General features: G+C 42.1%; 2 protein-coding genes across 3 annotated transcripts in view; one reads left to right on the top strand and one right to left on the bottom strand.

The window, feature by feature from the left end:
• Window positions 1-7728, top strand: part of FUBP1 (far upstream element binding protein 1) — a gene marked incomplete at its 5' end in the record, with an annotated part of 116889 nt that extends 109161 nt beyond the window's left edge. The window contains one exon of one of the 2 annotated variants that reach the window (XM_082265323.1): window positions 7666-7728. In XM_082265323.1, the coding sequence (XP_082121449.1) occupies window positions 7666-7680 (15 nt within the window). In that variant the 3' untranslated portion in view covers window positions 7681-7728. The remainder of the gene's footprint in view (window positions 1-7665) is intronic. The other variant, XM_082265324.1, reaches the window with a different exon arrangement.
• The window catches only part of NEXN (nexilin F-actin binding protein), a 79548-nt gene extending 69497 nt beyond the window's left edge, over window positions 1-10051 (bottom strand). The window contains exon 1 of the mRNA XM_082265331.1: window positions 9751-10051. The gene's annotated coding sequence lies outside the window, so the exon portion shown is untranslated. The remainder of the gene's footprint in view (window positions 1-9750) is intronic.
• Window positions 10052-11841: the final 1790 nt, after the last annotated feature.

The raw sequence follows: 11841 nt of genomic DNA on the forward strand, positions 1-11841 counted from the left end.
GTCTGTCAATGAGCTTAAGAGAAAAGGATTTTACGGTAAGATTTTACAAAAATCAATTTTTATCACAATTCTGCACTTTGAAGGGATCTAGAGATGAGAAGCCTATAGATAAACAAGTAAAACGTATACAGGGGAGAATTTGTTTTATCTCTGTGTATCATCTGATTCTATTCGCTTCACTGGGTATATGAGAGGATTTACAACCACTTTAAAGTGGTTCTAAAGCCTAAACATTTTTTTACCTTAAAGCATTCATTGCATTAAGGTAAAAAATGTTTAGGCATCAGCATCCCCCCTCACCCCCATCTTTTACTTCCCTGAGCCCTCCTACGATCCAGCACTGTGCGTATCTGCAGCTCTTCTCTCCCCTCACATCCGGGTCTCATTGTCTTTGCTAGTGCAGGGGGAGCCATTGGCTCACAGTGCTATTAATCAAAGTCAGTGATGATGGAGCAGGGGCAGGGCCGAGTCCTGCCGTTTGTGTCAATATATGCCGCAGCAGGGCTCGGGAGTGAGCACACACAAGTGCCCCCATGGGTAGCAGCTTCCCATTCGGGCACTGGACAGAGAGAAGGGGCCAGGAGCGCCGGTGGGGGACCCGAGAAGAGGAGGAGGTTCACAGCCGCTCTGTGCAATTCTATTGCACAGAGCAGGTAAGTATGAACGTATTTATTATTATTATTTTTCTGAATTTATCCTTACAATCGCTTTAAGTCTACTTCAGATTGGGGAAGCAGCAATGTTCAACATTTCAGCCTTTGCATTACTGGTCCAGTGGCAGGACTCCAGAAATAAGTACAATGTAAAGGGTTTAACTAAGCATTTTCTAGTGGAATGAGCTTTTTTTCAAGACTTAAAACCTAAATCAGCCCAAGGTTTAAGACTAGACCGTACTCTAAACAATAAAAAGTACCAAAAAGAAGAAAAACCCTATAACTCAAAACTTCACAAATACAACATAAAGGCAACTGCTCCCAGCATCCCAGACTTTTCCCTATTTATTAAAGCAATTAAAATCACACACCAAATATCCATCAGAATATATAAAGTGGAAGGAAATATCATGTAAACACCATAAATACCCACCATTGTAAAAGATTTGTCAGGAAAATAGCAGAGTGCCAAGCGCAGAAAATGAAAAGTTTAGATGATAAATTAGCAAACTTACTGTAGACAAATGGCTTCTGAAATATAATTGGCTACACAGTTTTTGTTTAAAGTGGTATTAAACCCCAAAATAAAAATGTAATATATTACAGCTTACCAATTCTTAGATGTGGTGGCTGTAATAGTTTTCTTTGTTGGGCTTTTTTTCATATTTTTCACCTGTTGATCCAGCCAGTAAATCTGTTATTTGTCAACTTCCTTTAACAAAAGTGGAAGTTCTAGGGAACTTACCTCTCTGCAGACTGACAATGCTGCTGTCCAAAGGTATCTCCATTGCTCCTCCATCCAGAGCGGAGACACCTTAAGACAAGGAAGTGTGTTACTGGCTGGATCACCAGGTGAAAATAAAGAGAGAAAAGCCTAAAAAAAGAAGAAAACGAAGAAAACTCATGCAGCCACACTGCTCAAAAAAATTAAAGGAACACTTTGAAAACTCATCAGATCTCAATGGGAAAAAATCTCATGCTGGATATCCTATACTGATATGGACTGGGTAATGTGTTAGGAATGAAAGGATGCCACATAGTTTGATGGAAATTAAAATTATCAACCTACAGAGGGCTGAATTCAAAGACACCCCTAAAATCAAAGTGAAAAAAATGATGCAGTAGGCTAGTCCATTTTGCTGAAATTTCATTGCAGCAACTCAAAATGGTGCTCAGTAATTTGTATGGCCCCCACATGCTTGTATGCATGCCTGACAACGTCTGGGGACGTTCCTTTTGAGACGACAGATGGTGTCCTGGGGTATTTCCTCACAGGTCTAGACAAGGGCATCACTGAGCTCCGAAACAGACTGAGGTGCAGCCTGGTGGCATCAGATCGACGAAAACATAACATTCCAGAGGTGTTCTATTGGATTTAGGTCATGAGAGCATGGAGGCCATTCAATGGTATCAATTCCTTCATCCTCCAGGAACTGGCTGCATACTCTCGCCACATGAGGCCAGGCATTGTTGCACACCAGGAGGAACCCAGGACCCACTAGACCAGTGTAGGGACTGACAATGGGTCCAAAGATTTAATCCCAAAACCTAATGGAAGTCAGGGCACCATTGTCTAGCCTGTAGAAGTCTGTGCGTCCCTCCATGGTTATGCCTCCCCAGACCATCACTGACCCACCTTCAAACCAGTCATGCTGAAGGATGTTACAGGCAGCATAACATTCTCCATGGTTTCTCCAGAGCCTTTTACGTCTGTCACATGTGCTCAGGTTGAACCTGCTCTCATCTGTGAAAAGCACAGGGCAACAGTGGCGGACCTGCCAATTCTGGCGTTCAATGGCAAATACCAATCAAGCTCCCCGGTGCCGGGCAGTGAGCACAGGGTCCACAAGAGGACGTTGAGCCCTCAGGCCGCCCTCATGAAGTCTGTTTGATTGTTTGGTCAGAGGCATTATTCACACTAGTGGCCTGATGGAGGTAATTTTGTAGGGCTCTGGCAGTGCTCACCCTGTTCCTCCTTGCACACAGGAGCAGATACCGGTCCTGCTGATGGGTTAAGGGCCTTCTTTGGCCCTGTCCAGCTCTCCTAGAGTAACTGCCTGTCTCCTGGGATCTCCTCTTGAGACTGTGCTGGGAAACACAGCAATGGCACGTATTGATGTGCCATCTTGGAGGAGTTGGAATGCCTGTGGAACCTCTATAGGGTCCAGGTATCGCCTCATGCTACCAGTAGTGACACTGACCCTAGCCAAATGCAAAACTAGTGAAAAACAGTCAGGAAAGATGAGAAGGGAAAAAAATGTCAGTGGCCTCCACCTGTAAAACCATTCCTGTTTTGGAGGTCGTCTCATTATTGCCCATCTAGTGCCCCTGTTGGTAATTTCAATAACACCAAAACAGCTGAAACTGATTACAACCCCCTCTGCTACTTAACGGACCAGATCAATATCCCAGGAGTTTTATTGACTTGATGCTGTACTCTGATTAAAAAGCGTTCCTTTCGTTTTTTTTTGTTGCGCAGTGTATAATTTTTTTTGGTTTCTGTGTTTAATACTGTTTTAAGATTCAATCTGGGTGATGATTTTTCAACTTTTAATGATTTGCTGGAAACATATATAAATTCATTACGTTCAATGGATTTCGTTGCAGGTTTCAGAAATATGAAATCAAACAGTGGTTTGAAAGCACGACACAAACCACAATCAAATGCAAACCATTTTTTCCAGCCTGCCTGATGATTTATGTTTACTCTCTCTATGAAGGGAAGGATTTGAACCTTTCAATGCACATACATCCATAACAACTGCTGGCCACATCTGATCATTGCAGATCCCAGTGGTAGATTTCTAAAGGGTGGATGTTACACCACTGATTGCACTTTGGGAGGTATCTGCCCCTTCAAAGCCTACCAAACAGATACAGATTTTAAAAGACAGGTAAAATGCTGGTAAACTATACAGTCACCTGTCATGGATGTTACAGTGGTGAGGGGTTGGAACCTCTGTCATTTTTTTTTTTTTTGCTATCTTGCTGTCTGTGTCCCTATTGATGTTAAAACATCTCTTTATTTTCTGTTCTGGTGATAACTGGCTTTAGAACACAATATAAGAATACTGTATCTCCCAGATGGGGACACATCTATAACAGCCTCTCACCTCTCTACTCAAAACTAGTTTTGGCAGGCATTCTGTTTTAATGGAAAGCTATGTAAACCCAACATTTCATATTCCTGATATGTGCCTGCTGTACCATGTACTTGTATGAAAAAGTCTCTTGTTCTGTTTGTATTACTTCCTTTGTGTAAAATTCCTGGTGTTCCCGCCAGTCTATCTGTTTTCCTATTAAAAACTGACTACACTAGGCAGGAGAACACACCATGGTCAGTACTTTAGCTGTGCTGTGAACTCAGCCTGCTCTTCTCTGTGCAGCCATTCACTGTGAAGATCAGTGTACTGCTGTTTCTCCTCCCTTAGCTCTTATTGCTGCTGAGAACAAAGGTTATGTTATTACGTATAAAAAAGTAAAATACATTTTTTATAATGTTTTTTATATCTATGCATGCTTTGCCTTTCATTTGTTTTTTTAAACTACATGGGTTGTTTTTATAGGCATGCGCACGGGGTGGGCTTGCAGTGTCTGGGCACACCCTAATCACCCCATGTGTCGCAGATTTCCCTCACTTCTCTCCCTCCCTGCAGCGATACCTTTTTCCCCTCCTCTTCTCTGCCTCTGGCTGCTGCTCTGTTTAGACCCCTGATAATTCATTAAAGGCTCCCAACAGGACTTCTAAAGAAAATTGCAAAAAAATAATTAAAAATAAGATTGTAAAAAAATAATAAAAAAAAACTACTGATGTCATCCACTGCTCTACTGACACCAATCTCTGCCGTACTGACAAAGTCCACTGCTCTACTCACTGACACCATCCGCTGCTCTACTGACACCGCTCCAAAGAGACAATTCCCTGCCGTACTGACAAAGTCCACTGCTCTACTGACACCAATCTCCGCCCTAATGACACCATTCCCTGCCGTACTGACAAAGTCCACTGCTCTACTCACTGACACCATCCACTGCTCTACTGACACCAATCTCCGCCCTAATGACACCATTCCCTGCCGTACGGACAAAGTCCACTGCTCTACTGACACCAATCTCTGCCGTACTGACAAAGTCCACTGCTCTACTGACACCACTCCAAAGAGCTAATTCCCTGCCATACTGACAAAGTCCACTGCTCTACTCACTGACACCATCCACTGCTCTACTGACACCAATCTCCGCCCTAATGACACCATTCCCTGCCGTACTGAGAAAGTCCACTGCTCTACTGACACCAATCTCAGCACTAATGACACCATTCCCTGCCGTACTGACAAAGTCCACTGCTCTACTCACTGACACCATCCACTGCTCTACTGACACCAATCTCCGCCCTAATGACACCATTCCCTGCCGTACTGACAAAGTCCACTGCTCTACTGACACCAATCTCTGCCGTACTGACAAAGTCCACTGCTCCATTGACACCAATCTCTGCCCTAATGACACCAATCTCTGCCCTACTGACACCGTCCATGTTTTATACATTTTGAAGTTTGTCTACATTTATTTCTAAGAGTGTTTGTATCTTTATGTGTGTTTTTGAGCTTTGGGGTGCACACCCTAATGCAATAGGCTGTGAACACCTATGGTTGTTTTACAAGGTGAAGGTTTACAATCAGCTGGAAAACGTCGGTCCCCCTTACAGGTACAGACCCAGGTCACAATGTGTACCCCTTTGGTAATCCATTGCTACACAAGCATTACTACGACTGAGAAATAGACTGAATTTAGAACAGTGAGTTCACCCCCTGGTATTTTGGAGGACACAGTATGATTCTTGCCTGGTGAGGGAGGAAAGTAAACTCAGAAACAGACTGGGACTCCATGAACTGTTAGCTGGTTCCCTGTTCACACTTGCATTGGGAAACAGCTGGGGCTAAATGGTTAATTTGTCTTCACTGCTGTCAGCCAGGAGGAGGGTTAGTATGACAGTGACAGCTGTCACCTGTTCTGAAGACTCACCCACCATCTGAGTCTGCAGCTTGTCCTTGTCAACTGCTGTACAGTCCAGAACCATACGGTCAGCTACAACAAGGAGATCCTCAGGCTAAAATATTCTACTATTGTAAGCATTTAGATTCATACAGGACAATATGATATACCGGTAGTTTAAAATAAGATGGTAAAAACTTTTGAGACTTTTGATCCCTTTTTTTTGCCAAACGTATGTCAAATGGCTGTTATAATAAATGGGCCAAAGCAGCCTAACCTCCCAAAGAATTTGAGAAAGCATCATAATGTAGAGAGAGTAGATCGCCAAAAAGAAGAATTATTAAGATGTCCATGTGTAACCCAAAACAATGAAAATAGTACCGCTTGAATGCCCCCCTAAACCTATGTCCGATCATCATGTGAATAGACTGGTGCAAGACAAGTCCAGTGGACATCAACGAAATGGTGGCCATCTGCACACGCCGACTCCTTGTTGCGTGAATGAAATGGGAAAAAGATGTTCTCAACCTGTAGAGAACTCCACAGCCGCATTTTGCCCTCTTTGGGCTTAATCGTAGAGGCAATCTGCAGCAAGGACTGCTGGTAATTATATAGCATCATAAGTCATATGGCAGGTGGAGAACAGGAGCTGAAGCCATATTTTACCCATTTCATTCACATTTATGCAACAGGTAGTCGGTGTCTGTGAGAAGACCGCCACCATTTTGTTGATGTCCAAATGTAAGTTATTCTTTTGGGGAATGGCGCTGGCTACTAATCAACAATAAAAATAATTTATTAACTGAATCTCTTATTAACACTCCTTTACATTTCACTTTCTACCCAAGGTCTCAAAGCAGTCACAGAGAGCACCTATGGTTTAGGAACAGCCTGCTTACCACATGGACGTCTAAACTTTATTTCCACTACATCAAGAGCTCAAAGATCCTTAAGATACAGTGCCACTCCTGACCCAACTTGTCTATATAGTAGAAACTAAGCTCTATCTGGCTGTAGTTGTCCATCAAATAACAAGTATTGTGTAGGATTCGACAAACACAACTGGCATTTGTAGCCTCAAGCAGGATACACACTATCCAACTTTTGTGGTTAGATTTCCTTCAGATTTACCTTTTCTATGTAGTGCAAGGGCCTGCCAGATTGCATACAAATTGAAAGTGTTTAGGTTTGACCTCATATTATCTGGTTTTGGTAAGTCTAAAGGAAAAAGTCTTCAGAAAATCTTATAGTGTGTATGGCCCATTACTACCAAAATTATTACAGAGGATAGATAAGTGAAGATATCGGTCAAAATGATTTCCCAATTAAATCGTTCCCTGCAGAAGATTGCTTTCAAAAATCTTTTTCAATATAAAATATTTGTAGAGCCACCTCTTTCTCAACCTTTTCAACCCAGATGAACCTTTAAAATAATTTCAGGTCTGAGGGAGCCCCTCCGTATATATATTTATTGAGAGTCATTGAGAAATGCCCCTTACATTGATGGTCAGTGGGAAGAATTTCCCCTTTAAAAGAAAGCTAAAAAAGATTGTTGGTGCCTTTCTGCTGGCTCTGCCAAGTGGTGTTGGACTCGGATCTATGCAGGCACCGCCTGGCAGAAGGTCAAGCAGCCACAGCTCCAGGAACCCCTAGAAACCTCTAGTGCAGGGGTCTTCAAACTATGGCCCTCCAGTTGTTCAGGAACTACAATTCCTATCATGCCTAGTCATGTATGTGAATGTCAGAGTTTTACAATGCCTCATGGGATTTGTAGTTTCACAACAGCTAGAGGGGCGTTGTTTGAGGATCCCTGCTCTAGTGGAACCCTAGGGGTCCACAGAACCTCAACCATTTTTTAGCATAGAAGAAGCCTTAAAATGACTGTCTGGTCTCAGGGAGCCCCTGTTAATAATTACTATATCTGCATCGGTATACAAATGTGATGGTCACTGGGAGAAACGTTTCTTACACTTGCCGGGAAGAACCCCCCAGATAGCCAAAAGATCATTGTTGTCAGCAGTTACTTATCTGAGAAGCAAAAACTGCTCATTTCTCAAGGAACCCCTAGCAAGCTCTTGAGGAAACCTGAGATTCCATGGAACCCCCGGTTGGGAAAAGCTGGTTTATACTGCTACACAGTTTAGTTCCAAAATGCAAGAGATCAGAAAGAGTGGCTGGTCACAGTTATACTGCACGAGTTACATAAAACAGTTATACAGTATATTACTTTTGTTTTTTTACCTATAATCATATGAATAATGTGACAATATAAAATCTTTGTAAAGTTTAAAAAATAATTGTCCTATGTTTGTCCATCCATGTCTTCAATCATGGATTTTTTTCAAAAATGTCAGCCTTTTTTTGTTTATATAACAAAAAATACAAAATCCAGCGGTGATCAAATCCCCCCAAAAGAAAGATCTATTTGTGTGAAAAAAATTAATATACATTATGTTTGGGTACAGCATTGCATGACCGCTCAATTATCAGTTAAAGTAGCACAGTGCTAAATAGCAAAAAATGGCCTGGTCATGAAGGGGGTAAAATCTTCCAGAGCTCAAGTGGTTAAACAAGTTATGCTTTAAAATAGTCCTAACATCAGATATATTTGTTCATGCATCCTATGCGTAAGAGTAACACTTCCAGGTATAGATTAGATCACACAGAGATCACACTACTCCCCTGGCAATGGGTTTCTCTACAGAAGAATGGTGCCATCTTTGTTCAGGCATCATCCAGGCTCAGCATCGATTTCCTGGATTGCAATGCTGGCTCATCTGTCCAGAGCCCTTGCTGCCATTTTGTGCACCCCAGTTTCTATGTTTTTGTGCATAGTTGAGTTTCTTAGCCTTGTTTTCACTTCATATGCACGGAAAACGAAGGAACTGGGGTGCAATAAAATAGCAGCAAGGGCTCTGGACTGTAAAATTAAAATGTTAAATATTTGGCTGTAGCAGGAGGCAGGTTGTTGGTGAAGGGCTGGAGAGCGATACAATGAGTGTCTGCAGGGAACAGTGAAGCATGGTGGAGGTGCATTGCACGTTTGGGGCTGCATTTCTGCAATGGAGTTGGAGATTTGGTCAGGATGAATGGTGTCCTCAAGGCTAGGAAACCATTGTACAGAATATTACTTTTGTATTTTTTTCCTATAATCAAATGAATAATGTGAAAGTATAAAATCTTTGTAAAGTATAAAAAATGATTGTCCTGTGTTGGTCCATCTATGTCTTCTATCATACTGTAGATCCATCTCTTGTTGCTCTCCACCTCCTAGTATCCCCCAATTAGGTGTATTCTGTCCTTCCACTCTCTACTCCATTAGTAAAATTTGAAATCTGTCTCCCCATGAGCAGAAGACATCAGAGAATTTTACATTGTTATTCTGTGATTTGTTTTCACTAAAATGATCCATCATTGTTTACTACAAACCGTATAGATCTACACATTGTCATCATACAGAGTTACGTGCCCATGTGTCAGTGCCAGAATATTCTACAAGAACCTAGGAAAATAATTGAAGTAATGGAATCCTATAGTGAGAAAGCCGGGAGGCTGTCATTGCTGACCTCTCCCTCTGAAAATACTTGTTTCCTGGCTGTCAGTGCCTTCAGCTGTTTAGTCACTGAATTAGAACCAGTACACAGATCAGAATTTGTTGGCTTCACTCTTTTGATCTAATTGGTTGTTTTGTGTCAGTGCAATGGTGCCCAGACAAAGGGCTTTCCTTTAATGCAGCTCTACTGCAAGCGTTTCCCATAGACAACATTGTAAAACTTGCCGAATTCAAAGTTTGGAAATCCAGGATTTATTCAAAGACCAGAATGTGTCCAACTTAAAAAAATGAAAACTGCCTATGAGACATTTTCTGCATCTTCTGATACAAAAAAATAACTTTTGATTTACAAAGGACCGACGGATAAAAAACGAGGGTTGGTTATGCTGTAACTTGTGGTTCCACAGCATTAGCTGGCTGGGTGGTCTTGGATATGAAAGTTTCCGGACAACTGGAGACCCAAAGCTTTATTCTAAATCCATGCTAGGACTTGTGGTTCTCCAGGAGCTAGAAAGAAGTTACTCATACAAGTGGTTAATAGGCTCTTACCTTCTTTCCAGAGGAGAGCTTTATGGTCAGTTCTGTGCTGAGGATGAGACAGTTCCAGTAATTCCTGGCTGAGTTGTCCTCTTGCTGTGCCAGACTTGGGATATTATTAAGCTGCACCCTGGCTTGTCCTTTGTCACCCTGAGCTGAGCAGATCCCCCTCCACTATTCCACACTGAGCTGCTCCTTCTGTGCTGCTGCAGAGCTGTCCTTCTCCTGGTCTGCTGCTCTCATCAGACTGGATGCCATTTGGCTGCACTTACTCCCAGCCTGCGAGTTTCCATAAAAGTCCTGCTGTCAGGTCATCTATCGCATTCCAGACAATCCAAAAGCAGCTCTCAGCTGTTCACCACTCACACATACACATACATACATACATACAGCCTTGACTCTTCCCCACTGTGACCCCCTGCATGGGAAACCACTTCATTCCTGGGCAATGAATTAGCAGAGGGTGATGGGAGCCCAGGCACGGAAGGGGTTAACCCCTTGGTGTAGGATGCTGGAAGCAGGATCTGTTCTCCCATCATCCAGGCATGAGGTCTCTTGGATCCCTACCTGGACTCCCCCCCCCCCCCCCTCCTTCACAGAAAGGGAAGCGGATTACTTTTTATGAAGTTTTCCAAAACTTTTCTGAGATCCTTGCTTCCCTCAAAACAAGTTTCTAATAGTTCAGGACAAGTGGAGTCTCTCGCCTGCAGTCTGCAAATAGAAACTGAAAGTTAAATTATAACTAAAAGGCACATTTTTTTTTTTTTTTTTTAGTTTTGTATAATGTGGAGAAGGATTAGAATGCCTGTCAGGTTTTTATTGCTCTCTGTGACCCCATTAGGGAGATTCACCCTCTCAAATTGTCCTGGTGACCGCTATCAGCGAGAGTGAAAGTAAAAGAAAATACAAAATATTGGGCTATCCGCAGAACAAGAATAGAGGGGGAATCTTCCAATGGGGATGCTGGTTCTGGTACCAGCCTGGGATTCCTCACTTTGGAGGGATTTTCTTTCTCTTCCTGTTGTAGCTATTGGAGAAATCTCACCAATGGCACACAGTTTGCAAAAAAATAAAAATATGACAGAGGTTAAAGCCCGTCCTTATTTAAAAAGAAAAAAATGTTTTGTCTTTAGTTATGCTTAAGTGGTAATAAAGTCTTTATTTAAACTTGTACCTATAGGTAAGCTTACCTGTAGGTACAATGAATATCTCCTAAACGTGCACCGTCTAGGAGATATTCACATCCGCAATAGCCGATGACGTCCCCCGTGACGCTCTGCATTCATGGCATACAGTATGATGTGCAATGCAGAGTGCTGATCATCGTGGCCTTGACCATCCGTTTTCCTGGAACCCAAAAGGAAAACCAGGTGAAGATAGAAGCACCAGGGAAGCTGTGACAGCTCTGCACTGGAGGGCTCCATTTTCAGGCAAGCGTGTCATAGTATGCTAGCACATTATGTCAAAAACCTGCAAGTATTGTATTGCAAAAGAAAAGCCCATCATTCCCTGGGAGCAGGCACATAAGTAAGGGTCTATGCACCCTTGGAAATGAAGCCTTAAAGGAATTAAAGCCCAACTCTACATTTAAGGTCCCTTTTAAATAGTTTGTTTGGGCCAGGCTGGCACAAATGAACTATTTAAAAAGGAACTATCTGTGCTCAGTGGGAGATGAATTCTAAAACTCCGTGTATTCTGACAGCTGCACTCACAATATTGTACGCACCAATATTTAAAGAAAAACATTGCGCTGTCATTATTCAGAACATCATAAAGTGCATATAGTGAAATTGCAAAATAAATAAATAAATGAATTAATATCCTCAGTGCCATTATGCAAGCAAAAATAAGAAGGTCCAAATAAAAAAAAACACAAAACAGTCTCAATGTATAATTCATAGAGCTGATATTCAGAGTGTGCACTCCTAATTCCTTATTGCTGCAAGTGGTCACCACCAAGTGCTCCCCTCAGAAATGAGCATAATAAGCCTCTTACCAAATAGCAAGACCATATCCAGGTCTTATGCAAAATTCAACAAAAGGCCTCGCGCTTATGGAAAAAAAAAAAAATATATATATATATATTCAAAGTGTTAAAACCTG

This window comes from Pelophylax lessonae (assembly GCF_965119305.1).
Source record: "Pelophylax lessonae genome assembly, chromosome: 8".
Taxonomy (NCBI): domain Eukaryota; kingdom Metazoa; phylum Chordata; class Amphibia; order Anura; family Ranidae; genus Pelophylax; species Pelophylax lessonae.